Genomic DNA, 13,332 nt, shown 5'->3' with positions numbered 1-13,332 from the left:
ACGAGTAATTATTTATAGCAAATGTTTTCTACACATAACCTATATAAAATCCGCCTAAATGCAGTTAACGCGATATAGTTTGAACAGAACACACAAACACCGACAAATCTGGAAAAGCGGCGCTTGATGCGAAACAGATACATCCGACTTTTGTAATTATATTAATTTTAAATCTCTTTCGAATATTTCTTCGAATTTATATGTTCTACTGTACGTTGCTTCATTGCTATATTCTTGTAAAGATTCATCTGAGAAAAAATAATTTCAACGGAATTAAAACAGAGTCACGACCGTTTCAGCGCTGGACACGTACTCTACCGAAAACCAGTGTGTAATGAATGCAATGAGGAAGCCCAAAGCGTTCGGAAAACGGTACAAACGAGTAGTCGAAAGTTCTTGGAAGGCGGCAATCAAAAGACAATGAGTCTGCTCGTAACGGTGTCGAGCCCCAGGGCGGCTGCCAGAATCCCAATGAACCATGTCCTCGTATTATGTTTTGAATGTCATACAGAGCATCTCAATACCTAAAGCTTACGTGACTACCAGCCTAGAACTGAAGCGTGGTGTCCTAAAACTATTAGGCGACTTTCATTTTAATTAACATTTATTAAAAATTTAAACGTATAAATACTCAGCAATTTAGAATCTGCTAACTTAATTTCTTGTGTGTTTCTTATTTTATAAATAAGCAAGAATGTTAAGTCGCGTTGCGGAGTGTGTGCGGTGAGACGACGCCGCGCAGTCTGCGTGTCGTTTCGCCCACTTATCTCACCTCCGTGTTACGTTCTCGAAGAGGTTCTTTACATAAATCGACGTGTCGTCAGGAAATGTAAATTTAAAACAACTATATGACGTATATTTATATAAACTTAAAATGTAATTGAGTATGTGTATATTGAATTATTAGAATATGCAGCATATGTATTCTAACGTACAAAATTATAGTATGAGAACGTTTATTGCTCATTTTTTTTAAATGCGTGGTAACTGTCTTCAAATATAATTTATTATGAAAATGTATTGTTTTCAATAGAACATCGAAAACTATGAAAGGAGGTTATTTTTAACGATATTATCAATGCAAGCATAAGTACATCAAAAGTTAAATAAAGTAACAAACCTATTGCTCAGATATAGTAGTTATATCATGCGTATTTTAGAAAACGCGCAAACAATATTTAAATGTGAACTTGAAAGCAGTCGACCAAAAATTCAAATTCAGAATACATCCACACTAAGAGCTAAATTTTTGTTTTAGCACGATCACATCACGATGAGTTTGCTCTGAATTTTAAAACGAATGTGCCTTTAACTTTGTACTATTACTATCCAACCGGCAGAGCAACTCAATTACTCATTGAAACTGTTTTAACTATTTATTCCTTAAATGCACATTTACATAATGTACATTTGATATTGTAACATATATTTTTTACATAACTTAAAATCTATACTCTTTAAAGTAAATGAAGTAAATAATTTACGTAACAAGGTTCAATGCAATTGATATAATTATTATATAATTATGTATGAAAGTATATCGAATACAAAGTGGGGACTCTCGATTGTGCGGTGGACTGTGGAGTGTGGACTGCGCTAATCCTAATACGACGTCACGTCGCGTTCACGCTTGATTAAAAGTTAACACTAAAGCCACCGCACACACCTCATTCACGTTTCGCCGCATCTAAAATAATTCTCCCACTACGGGCCGCCTGTGTGTTTTACTAACTCGACCTGGTGAACATGAGATCACACGAGACGAAAACTCAAATCAAAATAATATAACATTAAAATGTAATTATTATGATTACATCTTAAAATTGAGTTTGATTGCTACTATATGGCATTGGCGAATAATAGGCGACTGAATTGAAGGTGAACTTCATAAATAATCGACATCGACATGCCTTGTAAATCTTTTTATAAATTATTTCAAACGAGACTGCTTTTAAATCACACCTGTTCAATATAATAGACATCAACGCGCGTCTACTATTTCGCGACATACAGCTTAGTGACATACAATGTTAATTATAGAATTCATATCGAAATATACTTTATCTATATTATATATATTAATTATTATTTTCGCTAGGATGACGCGAAGTGTCATATTGTACGTATACATATTTATATATAGATACGTCAAACAATACTACAGAATATCGAAGCAGTCCTATGATGTAAATTAAGGCGAGCCGTCGTCAGTTCTTGTACGTTTTGTGAACTGAAATACTAAATTTATTAAAAGGAATTTATAGAGCTTTTCGTCGGCTTCCGCGTGAGTCAGCACACTTATATTTTTAGACGCCTATTCCCGGCCGCGTCTTCGCCGTCCGTTCGCTGCGAATTGCCTTAGAACTCGTACACATGACTATAATACTTTTAATCACCCTTCGAAACGAATTAGCTTTAAAGCGATAATAAAAAGCTCATTAAAAATTATCTACTTAGTCCTTGACAGTCAATTACTTGCAGTCGAAAATTTTATTATATACAAATTTCAGTTAAACTGGGCTGGTTCTATGTCGAATATAAACACCATTTAACATTATTACAAGCATAAAATTAAGAGTATTACTCAATAGCAGTGGAGAGACAATGTCGGTGACAACATCGGTGACAGGAGGTTCGTCTGAAGGATAGCGACATGTCTAGTTATTAACCACTTATCGCGAACTAGTTTAAAGATTGTAACGAAAGCCATTAAGGAAAGAATGGATCCTAAGCTTATAATGTTGACATCACGTTGGTTCGAGTCTGTCAGTATACATCTTGACATCACGATTTTTTATTTATATCCATCAAGTTAAAGTGAAAGTGTGGGCTAGTCCTAAGAACATTAATTACCGCGACGCCTGGCGGCCGCACCTCCGCCCGTGGCCACTGCGCAACTACTACTACCAGAATTCGTACGACATTACCGTTCGCTACACCTGTTATCCTGCAATAAACAACACTGGTGGTTCTAACGTACATTTAACGTATTATTTAACGTATTTTTGGTTTGATTTATAAAATAATTCAAGAATGAAAAATATCCCATTCGCTAAAAACTAAATTTACATATTGTATCCAAAAGCTACAATTATGATTTTTTCTTAAGAGGAGATATCATTGAAAAATTTTAAGTGAAACTATTAAATAGGTTTTTATTAAAAAAAACACCTCTATGAACCAGCCACACGACCAACTCATATACTTCATAATAATTAAGAAAGCTTTAGGACTTAGGAATACTCCTGTTATGTAGCTCATTTTTTATGGATGTGTTAGACATGTAATATAAGTAACGCCCGCACCGTTGCAGCACGCTGGGTGTGGCGCACGTGGCGGGCATGTGCAAGCCGGACCGCAGCTGCTCCGTCAACGAGGATAACGGCATCATGCTGGCGCACACCATCACGCACGAGCTCGGACACAAGTACGGCCCTCCCTATCTTACTCCCTTACAGACGCCGTCTTTTACTTATTATTTTTCCTTCGTTTTATAATATTTCACACAAGCCAATTTAATAATTATTATTATCTGTCAACTATTTTGTTAGGAGAAAAAAAAATGACAATTTTGACTCGATAGCTTCATATATAAACGCATGAACTTAGTATGAAAAATGAATCGTTTACAATATTTTAAATAGTGAGTTCTAAATGGCATCACGCCGTACGAACAGCAATGCTAGAATGCAATGCTACGATAGCAATTTGTGTTTCATTCATCTAACTTAATGTTTCGTTAATGTAAACAATTTACTCTTTGTTTTACTAAGTATTGCTGTTCGACGGTAGAGTATGTGGTGAGTGGTGAGTGGGTATGGTGAGTGGGTATGGTGAGTGGGTATGGTGAGTGGGTATGGTGAGTGGGTATGGTGAGTGGGTATGGTGAGTGACGCGTCACCAGGAGAAGCAATTCATAATCTATCGAATAAAGCTAATTTTATGGGTTATTACTAAAACGAAATATTTTGTGAAATGTAACAAATACTAGAAAACCTAAAATAAATAAATACTTGAAACTATGAAAATAAAAATGTAAATGATTTCGTAAACCCGCTACTTCTGTTTGTAATAAACAGAAATATACTCGGATTAATAAAGGAAACATCTCGAAGTAATCACACGAACTGATGAACCAAACACTACTGGATTGTTGTCCGTAAACTGTAAGCGCATCAGTTAAACCTTAACCGCACAGAACTTGCACCAACGTGGCGCGAGTGGTAACGAAATATAAATCTTTTATTATCTACTTAAACATTTAAGGGAGCCGAGATTTAATCTCAGTTTAGTAGTAGCGCTCGATAGCACACGTCTATTTATTACCTCAGATTACTCAACATTGCTTCGTGACCATTCATAATCTTATATACCTACTGTACGAGTTTGTAAAATATATAAATAGTATCATAAAATACCAATATTTTGAATAAAAAAAGTCACAAAGCTGTAACAATAGGCAGGTAATATAGACATTACCAACATAATAAGAGAGTGGTCTCAATTCCGTCGCGGGTCTCGTTACTCGTAAAACGCATCATTAAAATGTTACAACAGAAGCGTAATCCGCGACAATCTCGATTACCTCTTACTTTCGTTTCATTTAATTAATGAACATTACTTGAAAGAAGTATAAAGTTTTAGTTGATATTTACAAAACAGCAACCAACACATGTAACATTTCATTTGTGTAAGAAACTTCGCAAATAATATTGTATTAATAATACCGTCGGCGGTCGGCGGTCGGCGGCGGTTGCTGAGCGCTTCGGTAGTAGAATCTGAGTCATGTTTCTAGACTAAGAAAACCGCAAGGACGTTGCTTTCCAAGAAATAATCTTGTGAAAACTCGAGTGTTCGTTTGTTTTATCTTTCAATACTTAGCGACTTTAACTGACACGACAGATAATACACGACCCGCCTGATGAATGTTATTACCGACCGCATAATAAATTACACTTTTTTACTGTCCAATAGGCAGTTATCACAGTAGGTACTCATGTCAACACAAGTAAGTTCGTTTACGGTATATTTGGTATTTTATAAAATTCAATCGCTGCACTCACTACGCTCTGTACTGGGCCCATATGTCAAAGATCAAGAAGGACATGTAATATTATTAAATAATATGAAAATATTATGTTTTGGCACTATATCATCCAAATGTTTGCCGCGAACGATACGAAATATTATTTGTTAATTATTCTTTGGCGATCGCTTACCAAAGTTGGGCAACAATACTTACTAATATTATAAGCTAGTTTTCGCCCGCGGCTTCGCTCGCGTGTTGGGTACGTTTTAGGTAAAAAATAGCCTCTGTCTCTTTGGAGTTTAAGCTTGCCTCATACAAAATTTGAACTAAACTGATACGTAATCATCTTTAGCTGTGAAAGCGTAACGGACGGACAGAGTTATTTAAATTTTATTTGTTTGCTTACACGCCTTAACTACTTAACCGATCAGTAATCAATTTTGCATTATCAGGTGTACAGAAAAGGACTTCGGATACCTAAAACCTGCTCGCCACCCACCCCGCCACACGTGGGCAGAATCTAACGTAAATATAAATCTAAAACATGTCGAATGTGTGTTAGGCTGAAACAATCAGTCAAGTCAAACAATTGTCGCGAATAATTTACATTACATAAGATACGCAAAAGGATCTTACGTTTATTTGTATACACCCGGCTGTTGTTACTTGTTACAGTTTGCATTAGAGGCTCACAATCTTCAACAAACATGTTATGTAAGCGCAAACACGGCACAGCCAATGACCTTCTTTCACTCGTAGACATATGAACGCATCATTCGACGAGTACAATGCACTCGGTGCATTGACGCCGCTCCACTATCGGCCCACACATGTTCATTATATTTTTTTCAATTTCTTATCGCAATGAAGAATAATGAATGACTTTATAACAAGGGAAATAATCTTAATTAGCAGAATTTTTAATGTATTGGCTTCTTATTATACTTATACGAGTTACTTCTCTATAAAAATTAAACAAAGTTTTATTAATTAAATATGTTAGAAAATAATGCATTAAGTTTTTAAGACACATGGGACTCAAAACATAACTTTTAAGCTTATGAGCTATAGTTTTTGAGTGTATTTATTCCGCTCTTGGGGATTTATTTTTCCTTTAGAGTTAAACGAAGTTAACCTCAAGGTGCAACCTGTGTAATGAAAAAATAATAATCAAAATCGCTTCACAATCGGCGTAGACATCGCGGAAACAAAACGAATAAAAATAAAGTCCAATTGTTTGACCTTGTTTTTTAAGTCGGCTAAAACATAAGCTTAAGATAGCGTAGTAAAACCTTATTCTCATATTTCCACTTTATATTGTAATCAATAATCAGTTATTTATAATATTGTGAACTTTCGAGTAAACGATAATATAATCAGTCTTAATGTTCGTTTTGATTCATTGACTTGCTTATTATAGCAAAGGTCACAGGGCCTCTACTCTAGTTACCGGCGGATTGCAGACGAGAGCATGAAGCTGACTATAAGACAATAAATACTACCGCACAGTTTAAGCATCGTTACAGGTATATAATATGCTTAAGGAAGAAACATTGACCTTTACATGACCTTCCTACGACTACTTCTACTTTATAATATAAGTTATTATAAGAATAACCTTTAAATTCATATTCTTAGGATTACTTAGAGTATGTTATTGGTATATAGTATTAGACTACAGTTAACAACTGTTATTATAATATAGGAATGACTTAAATCTCTATCTGCAGGTGTTATCAGTAAGATAAGAACACGTAACCACACTCGCTCTACTTTCCGTCTCGTGTAAACTGAAATGTGACTTCCTTAACAAAATAGCAAAACAAATAATGATAACACGTGTGCGGACATTTAAACATGCTACTACTATGTTTCTCAAGAGGACACTGAATCACAATAGTTTTATATTTAATAAAGTTCTCTTGTTTATAGCTTCGGCTTGTACCACGATACAGAAAAAATTGGCTGTCACCGACGTGAAGGCTCGACGTTACATATCATGACACCAATCTTCGAAGCGGACACCGTGCAAGTCGCCTGGTCGCGTTGCAGCAAGCGAGATGTTACTAACTTTTTGGAGTAAGTCATCTTCAATGTAAAAACCAACTGCGAAACCGCAGCTTTTGAAACTGCAAGACGTAGGTAGCTGGTAGGTATTTGCCAGATAGTAAGGAGATAATGTACTCGAATGTTTATTATAATATGTACTTTGAAGACTACTCTTAATACGACAAGCGTTCTCGTTGTTATATCATATACCTAATCTTATTTCTAAAGATAAAGTGACCAAACTTATACATTTAACCATCTATATCTACGTGTAGCCTATTCCAACCACAAGAGACATCGAATTGACTATGGATTCGCGAAAAAATGGCGTTTTCAATGTCCCCGAAGTTGTAATAGGAACTTTGAAAGTTAAATGTGATTATAACTAGTTCAGTGGAATAGTGTTGTATTATAAATAAAGGTCAATTAATCAAGAACTGTTTGTAGTGGGTAAAACAGCAGAACAACTAGCAAATCATGCGATTTGTAAATCTAAGGTTAGTTTACCTTTCCTCCTTCTCCGATTGGAATAGGGCATATGGCATAGGGACATATTAAACTAATTTTTTATATATAAATAAGTTTATATATTTTTCACGACATTTTTAATGTCAGTACTATAATAAACAACACTTTCCTTTCCTCAAACAGTTGTGAAGAAACATAAAACGTAAACCAATTTTCTATATATAAAACGTTATTTGGAGAAATTATACAAAATTATTTGGTAATTACCGCGATTAGCTCATACAATCAGAAACATATCTTCAATAAATTTCGGTTGGAACGTGCTTACATCGCGGGAATGATCTGATGCGATCGAGACGGCCCAATTACATTATTCGAAAAATTATTTCTTTTTTAACTGAAACCGCTAAGGAAATTGACAGGACAATACAATATAAGAGAATCTTTTTTAAACGAACAACTTTTAAAGTAAAAAAATTGTTACGTTTTATGATAATTGATATTATTATTTCAATAATAATATCGTATATTCGATAGTATCTCGAGATGGCCCAGTGGTAAGAACGCGTGAATCTTAACCGATGAACGTGGGTTCAAACCCGGGCAAGCACCTCTGAATTTTCATGTGCTTAATTTCTGTTATAATTCATCTCGTGCTTTTCGGTGAAGGAAAACATCGTGAGAAAACCTGCATGTGTCTTATTTCATCGAAATTCTGCCACATGTGTATTCCGCCAACCCGCATTGGAGCAGCGTGGTGGAATAAGCTCCAAACCTTCTCCTCAAAAAGGGAGAGGAGGCCTTAGCCCAGCAGTGGGACATTTACAGGCTGTTACTGTGTTTCAATAATAATATCGTATATTACATTATTCTATATGAAAAGGACATTAGTGTTTGTGCATAATAATGCAACGCGTATCTTTTAATTCGCGTAATTCGAGTAAATGGAAAAAATCCAATGTAAATATATAATATTATAAAACATATTTAACAGAGCAATTATAATGCTGATGGTACTAGTGGTATTTATATAATAATATTTTTATTTATATAATACAAGTCAGCTTTTAATCACGATCACGATTTATCTGAAACTATGTATCTGACTTAGGGTTTTAACAATAAGCAGTTTTTTTCTTTTGAGGTTAACTCAGCTCGGACATTCTCTGAAGTTTTGTGAAATTAAATCTTCAAAAAGCACTTCAATCTGTTACTTATAAGTACCCACTACAGACCCGATATTTATCTATTCTATACATGTAATAAAAATATAAGTGATCGCTGTCTGTACATGGAAGATATTTGAGTAAACCTATTTTCGAGGGTGTTTATAAACGCAATAGAACCAAAAACAATATTTGTTGCAATTTTTGTCTGTGCGTTTATGCACGCTAATCTTAGAGACGGCTTAACGGATTTGAGTGCGGTTTTCACTTACGTATTGTAGCTAACTTCACTTAAAATTTAGTGTTTGTTTTATTTCAATCAGTTCATAAATAATAAAGTTATGTAAGAAATCACGTCGAACATTTATTCGATAAAATTACTATAAAATAACTGTTCAGTTGAATTGGCTGAAACTTTAGCTACCTATAAATGATAGTCTGTAAAATGATGATCATTGAAAGTTCATAAGAACAAAACAAAGTTAAAAAATGGACAGTTTCAGAGATTTAGATACTTCCAATGTAAGTTGAGCTCAGATCTATATGATCTATCATATTAAAAAAGGTTTAGCTTATGCTGGTACTTGTCGGTTAACCCGCTCGTGTGTAGATTTACGTGCACCTTGAAGATTGACTAATAACCTTTTGTATGGTAATCAAATTTGTTCTAAGATAATGCATTATTATTTTCGGTTTGTAAATAACTTTGTAAGTTAAAGTTTATAGGTTAGATAGGTATTTCGTTTCGTTGCCACATATATATGTTTTCATGGTTTTGTTAAATTTATACTTAGTCGATTAGTTTGACAAGTGAAATAAGACCTTAAATAAATACAAATAAAAATTAAAAATAGTACAAATCGTGACCGAGTTGAATGGTGGCAAGAATGCTAGCAACCTTTCCCTTTGAATCGTAATTTCGATTCTCTGGGCGAAAAATGAACCAGTTAGTCGGTTACTTGATAAAAATACTTATTTAAAAAAAAAAAACAGATTTACGTTTTAGTTTTAAAAGGACACAATATCCTGTGAGTGTATCGTTTGCAGTCACAATAAATAAAGCAGGGAAAGACATTCAAGTATGTCAGAATAGATTTAAGGGAATGATGTTTGTCTCATGGCCAATTGTATGTATCTAGATCCGGGTACGGTAAAAACCATTAAATACTAACATCCCACGAAAATAAAACTAAAATTGTTGTATATACTGAAATGTTATTAGCCTGCTCTTAGTGATTTTTTTTAAGTTATACGCGGGTGAAACCCCGGGCACAACTAGTATTATCGCTAACGGTATCTTCTTATATTGACTTCGTAAGTTCAGTTGATGCAGAACTAGTCCAACACTTGTTGCGGGTTAACTGATGTCCTTATCTCATTCGCGATTGCGGCTACTTCTTAAGGAAAAATAATGAAGTTTTATACATACATACATCGCCAGGTTTATGTGAAATATTTATTCGTCGCTTTTTACATTTTAATTAATTAAAACGCGATAAAATTGAAAGTAGACTTGCAGACTTGTCGATTAGTACCGTAATTATGCTATGACACCGGATGTTCTAAACTAGCTATAAATAAATTTATTCAGACACCTAGGTGAAGCTGTCCTATAACATATATATGTCTAATTGTTCATAGATTTGCGACTTGTTGTTAGAACTTTTTAGAAGAGGGCGTTTTTCTTATAGATGCACTTAAATTGTTTATTGAGGTATATAATTTTTTTTTTATACTAATATAGTGTTTTCTCGTTTATTCAGCGCCGGTCTCGGTGAATGTCTAAGTGACAGGCCGTCACAAGAAGAACCGTACGTGTATCCTGAAGTACCTGCGGGTAAGATTTGAGAATGTAGATTATCTGCAAAAATGCTTTTAAAATAAAACGATATATTCAACTCAAATATGTAATCGATGTTAGGAGTAACATTCGATGCGGCGTCCCAATGTCACCTTCAGTTCGGAGAGGAAGCGGTGGTGTGTGCGAAGCCCACGGAACTCTGTGAACATCTGTGGTGTCTCGTCAACAACACGTGCAAGACGATGCTGCGGCCCGCCGCGCCGGGAACTACTTGCGGGGAAAACATGGTGACTAATACTTTTATTGTTTTATTTCGGAACGCAGTATTGTTCAGCTGTTGGTGGTCTCATATATATTTGGCTATTAACTTGCGAGCGATAATTGTAAATTATGAAACTAATCTGCCAATTTATATAAAAAATCTTCACCGAGTCAATCAATGCCGTTACTAATTTATATTATTTTATGGCAATCACGTTATTTGTGCTAACCATAACTTTCAACTAACCATATATTTTCATACAACAGTGGTGTCAGAATCAGACATGCGTGGCTCGCACACCGTCACCCGTACCGCGCAACGGTGGTTGGGGCTCGTGGAGTGAGTGGAGCGAATGTTCCCGAACATGCGGCGCGGGCGTCTCCACGCAATCACGCGAATGTAACAACCCAGAGCCGCTCAACAACGGAAACTACTGCATCGGCGACAGGAGTCGGTAAGTTCGACCGTATTCAGCACATTGTAATAATATAATACTCTGTTTGCGAAAACAGTAGAAATGGGAAAACGTTATGATAAAATTTCCCGAAATTACTGAGCCGAAAAAATATAAACGTTGATTGCTTTTTTCACAGATGTTGTAATAACTAAAAACAATATTTTTATATTTAACTTATACATAATATTTGACACATATAACATGAGGTTTACAACATGATTTTATTTTTAGGTACAAAGTATGTAACACAGAGCCGTGCCCTATCAATGAGCCCACTTTTAGAGAAGTTCAATGCGCCAAGTTTAACAATATGACTTACCACAATGAAACTATCTCCGAATGGGTGCCTTACATCGATCAAGGTAACTCAAGTAACAACATCGTAGTGTTTATTTAGGAGGAGCTAAATTTCTCAATTCGTTTGTGTTTCAATTATTTATATTTATTTGTAGATAAACCTTGTGATCTACAATGCGTTCCTCGAGACGGCAAGGACATAGAAGTGATTGGAGTGTTTGTAGCAGACGGAACTCCTTGCAGACAGAACCTAGGCGCCAGGGACATGTGTATAGCTGGTTGGTATTCAAAAATGTTGTACTCTGAAAAATATTTTATTAATGTGTTTCACATATTTTAATGGCTACACACTGTTCTTATTAGGGGTATGCTATAAAGTCGGCTGTGACTGGATCGTTAATTCCGACGTCGAAGAAGATGAGTGTGGAGTTTGTGGGGGTAATGGGTCTGCTTGTAAAACGGTGCAGGGGATCTACAACAAGGATACCACTCGGCAATCTGGATTTAGTGAGGTATTTAGAACATCGGATTTTAATTGCTTTATTTGTAGGTGTTTTATTTTTCAGACACTTTTGGTTTAACGAACTTCTTATTGTTTTCTAGGTTGCCGTTATTCCAGCCGGTTCTAGAAATGTGAAGATCCAAGAGAAAGTTAGTCCAGGCAATTACATTTCGATCGGTAGCGCGAAATCTAGAAAAATCTATTTGAGTGGTGCACGGTGAGGCAACTGTTCGACGTAAATGTGTGTATCATTTCAAATACTTTTTATTAATTATCAAATGTTATTTAGAAATGCGACTTTGACGGAATACTTCGTAGCTGGAGCCCAAGCGGTCTACGAGAGGGATCGCGACTGGGAAAAGGTTCGCATCAGTGGACCTCTCGCCGAAGACATCAAAGTTTATGTCAGTATTCCAGGCCTGCGCCTCGATATCTTCGATCAGTTCATCAGCGATAATTTACAATATGCATATATTGTAAATTATTAATTGTTAATATTAATATAAACATTTATTCTCATTTACATTAACAGCAACGCATTTTCCGTGGCAAGCATCGCAACCCGGGCGTTACATACCAGTACACCGTCGACCAGCCGAAGCAGCGCCGCTACATGTACCGCATGTCGGCGTGGTCGCCGTGCTCCGTCAGCTGCGGCGTGGGGCGCTCGCTGCGCCACTACACGTGCGTGGACGAGCACCAGCGTGAGTGTCCAGAGTTCGCCTCGCGCGACAAGCGGTCCAACCAATGTGGTCGTCACGAGACGACGGGTGCATGTGAAACGTCAAAATTGATGGCTATTGATGGTAGACATTATTACATAATCAATGGCGTAGCCTGGGATGCGGTCCGCACTCGGCACATTTCGTCGTTGGCGACATGTCACATGTGGTGATAAAAAAAAATGTTTATATAATTAAATTTAAATATTTGTTTTTTATTTTATATATGACGTTCATATGTCAACAAATCTCATTTTCACTTTTCAGGTTACTTTTTTTCAATAAGAATACTCTTTTCAAATTCAAAACCGCATTTTTTTATAATTACTTGCAAAAATAAGAGGCCGGAAAATTAGGGACCTGCACCCGGTGCTAGTGACCTATGCTACGCCACACTATATAAAAATTAAAAAATAACAAGATATAAATTAAAAACCGCGCCACGCAAACAAAAGTAAGTACGGCATGAGACAGCACAAACCGCTCGCCGTCGCGGCATACGAATCACTCTTACCCCCAAAGCGGCAGATGTTTCATATCAAAAATAACGATATACAACTATTATGTAATTGTTACCGT

At 35.8% G+C, this 13,332-nt stretch overlaps 1 protein-coding gene across 2 annotated transcripts in view; it reads left to right on the top strand.

Annotated features, from left to right (window-relative positions):
* The window catches only part of LOC126773123 (A disintegrin and metalloproteinase with thrombospondin motifs 7), a 67,150-nt gene that overhangs the window by 51,828 nt on the left and 1,990 nt on the right, over positions 1-13,332 (top strand). For both annotated transcript variants that reach the window (XM_050493744.1, XM_050493745.1), the window contains exons 8-18: positions 3,314-3,427; positions 6,962-7,108; positions 10,476-10,549; positions 10,634-10,800; positions 11,042-11,229; positions 11,464-11,594; positions 11,685-11,807; positions 11,893-12,041; positions 12,133-12,248; positions 12,321-12,435; positions 12,564-12,735. In XM_050493744.1, coding sequence (XP_050349701.1) covers positions 3,314-3,427; positions 6,962-7,108; positions 10,476-10,549; positions 10,634-10,800; positions 11,042-11,229; positions 11,464-11,594; positions 11,685-11,807; positions 11,893-12,041; positions 12,133-12,248; positions 12,321-12,435; positions 12,564-12,735 — 1,496 coding nt within the window. The remainder of the gene's footprint in view (positions 1-3,313; positions 3,428-6,961; positions 7,109-10,475; positions 10,550-10,633; positions 10,801-11,041; positions 11,230-11,463; positions 11,595-11,684; positions 11,808-11,892; positions 12,042-12,132; positions 12,249-12,320; positions 12,436-12,563; positions 12,736-13,332) is intronic.

Source organism: Nymphalis io, chromosome 14 (assembly GCF_905147045.1).
Source record: "Nymphalis io chromosome 14, ilAglIoxx1.1, whole genome shotgun sequence".
NCBI lineage: Eukaryota > Metazoa > Arthropoda > Insecta > Lepidoptera > Nymphalidae > Nymphalis > Nymphalis io.
The sequence above is the reverse complement of the archived record's forward strand: the minus strand, read 5'-3'. Positions and strand labels throughout refer to the sequence as shown.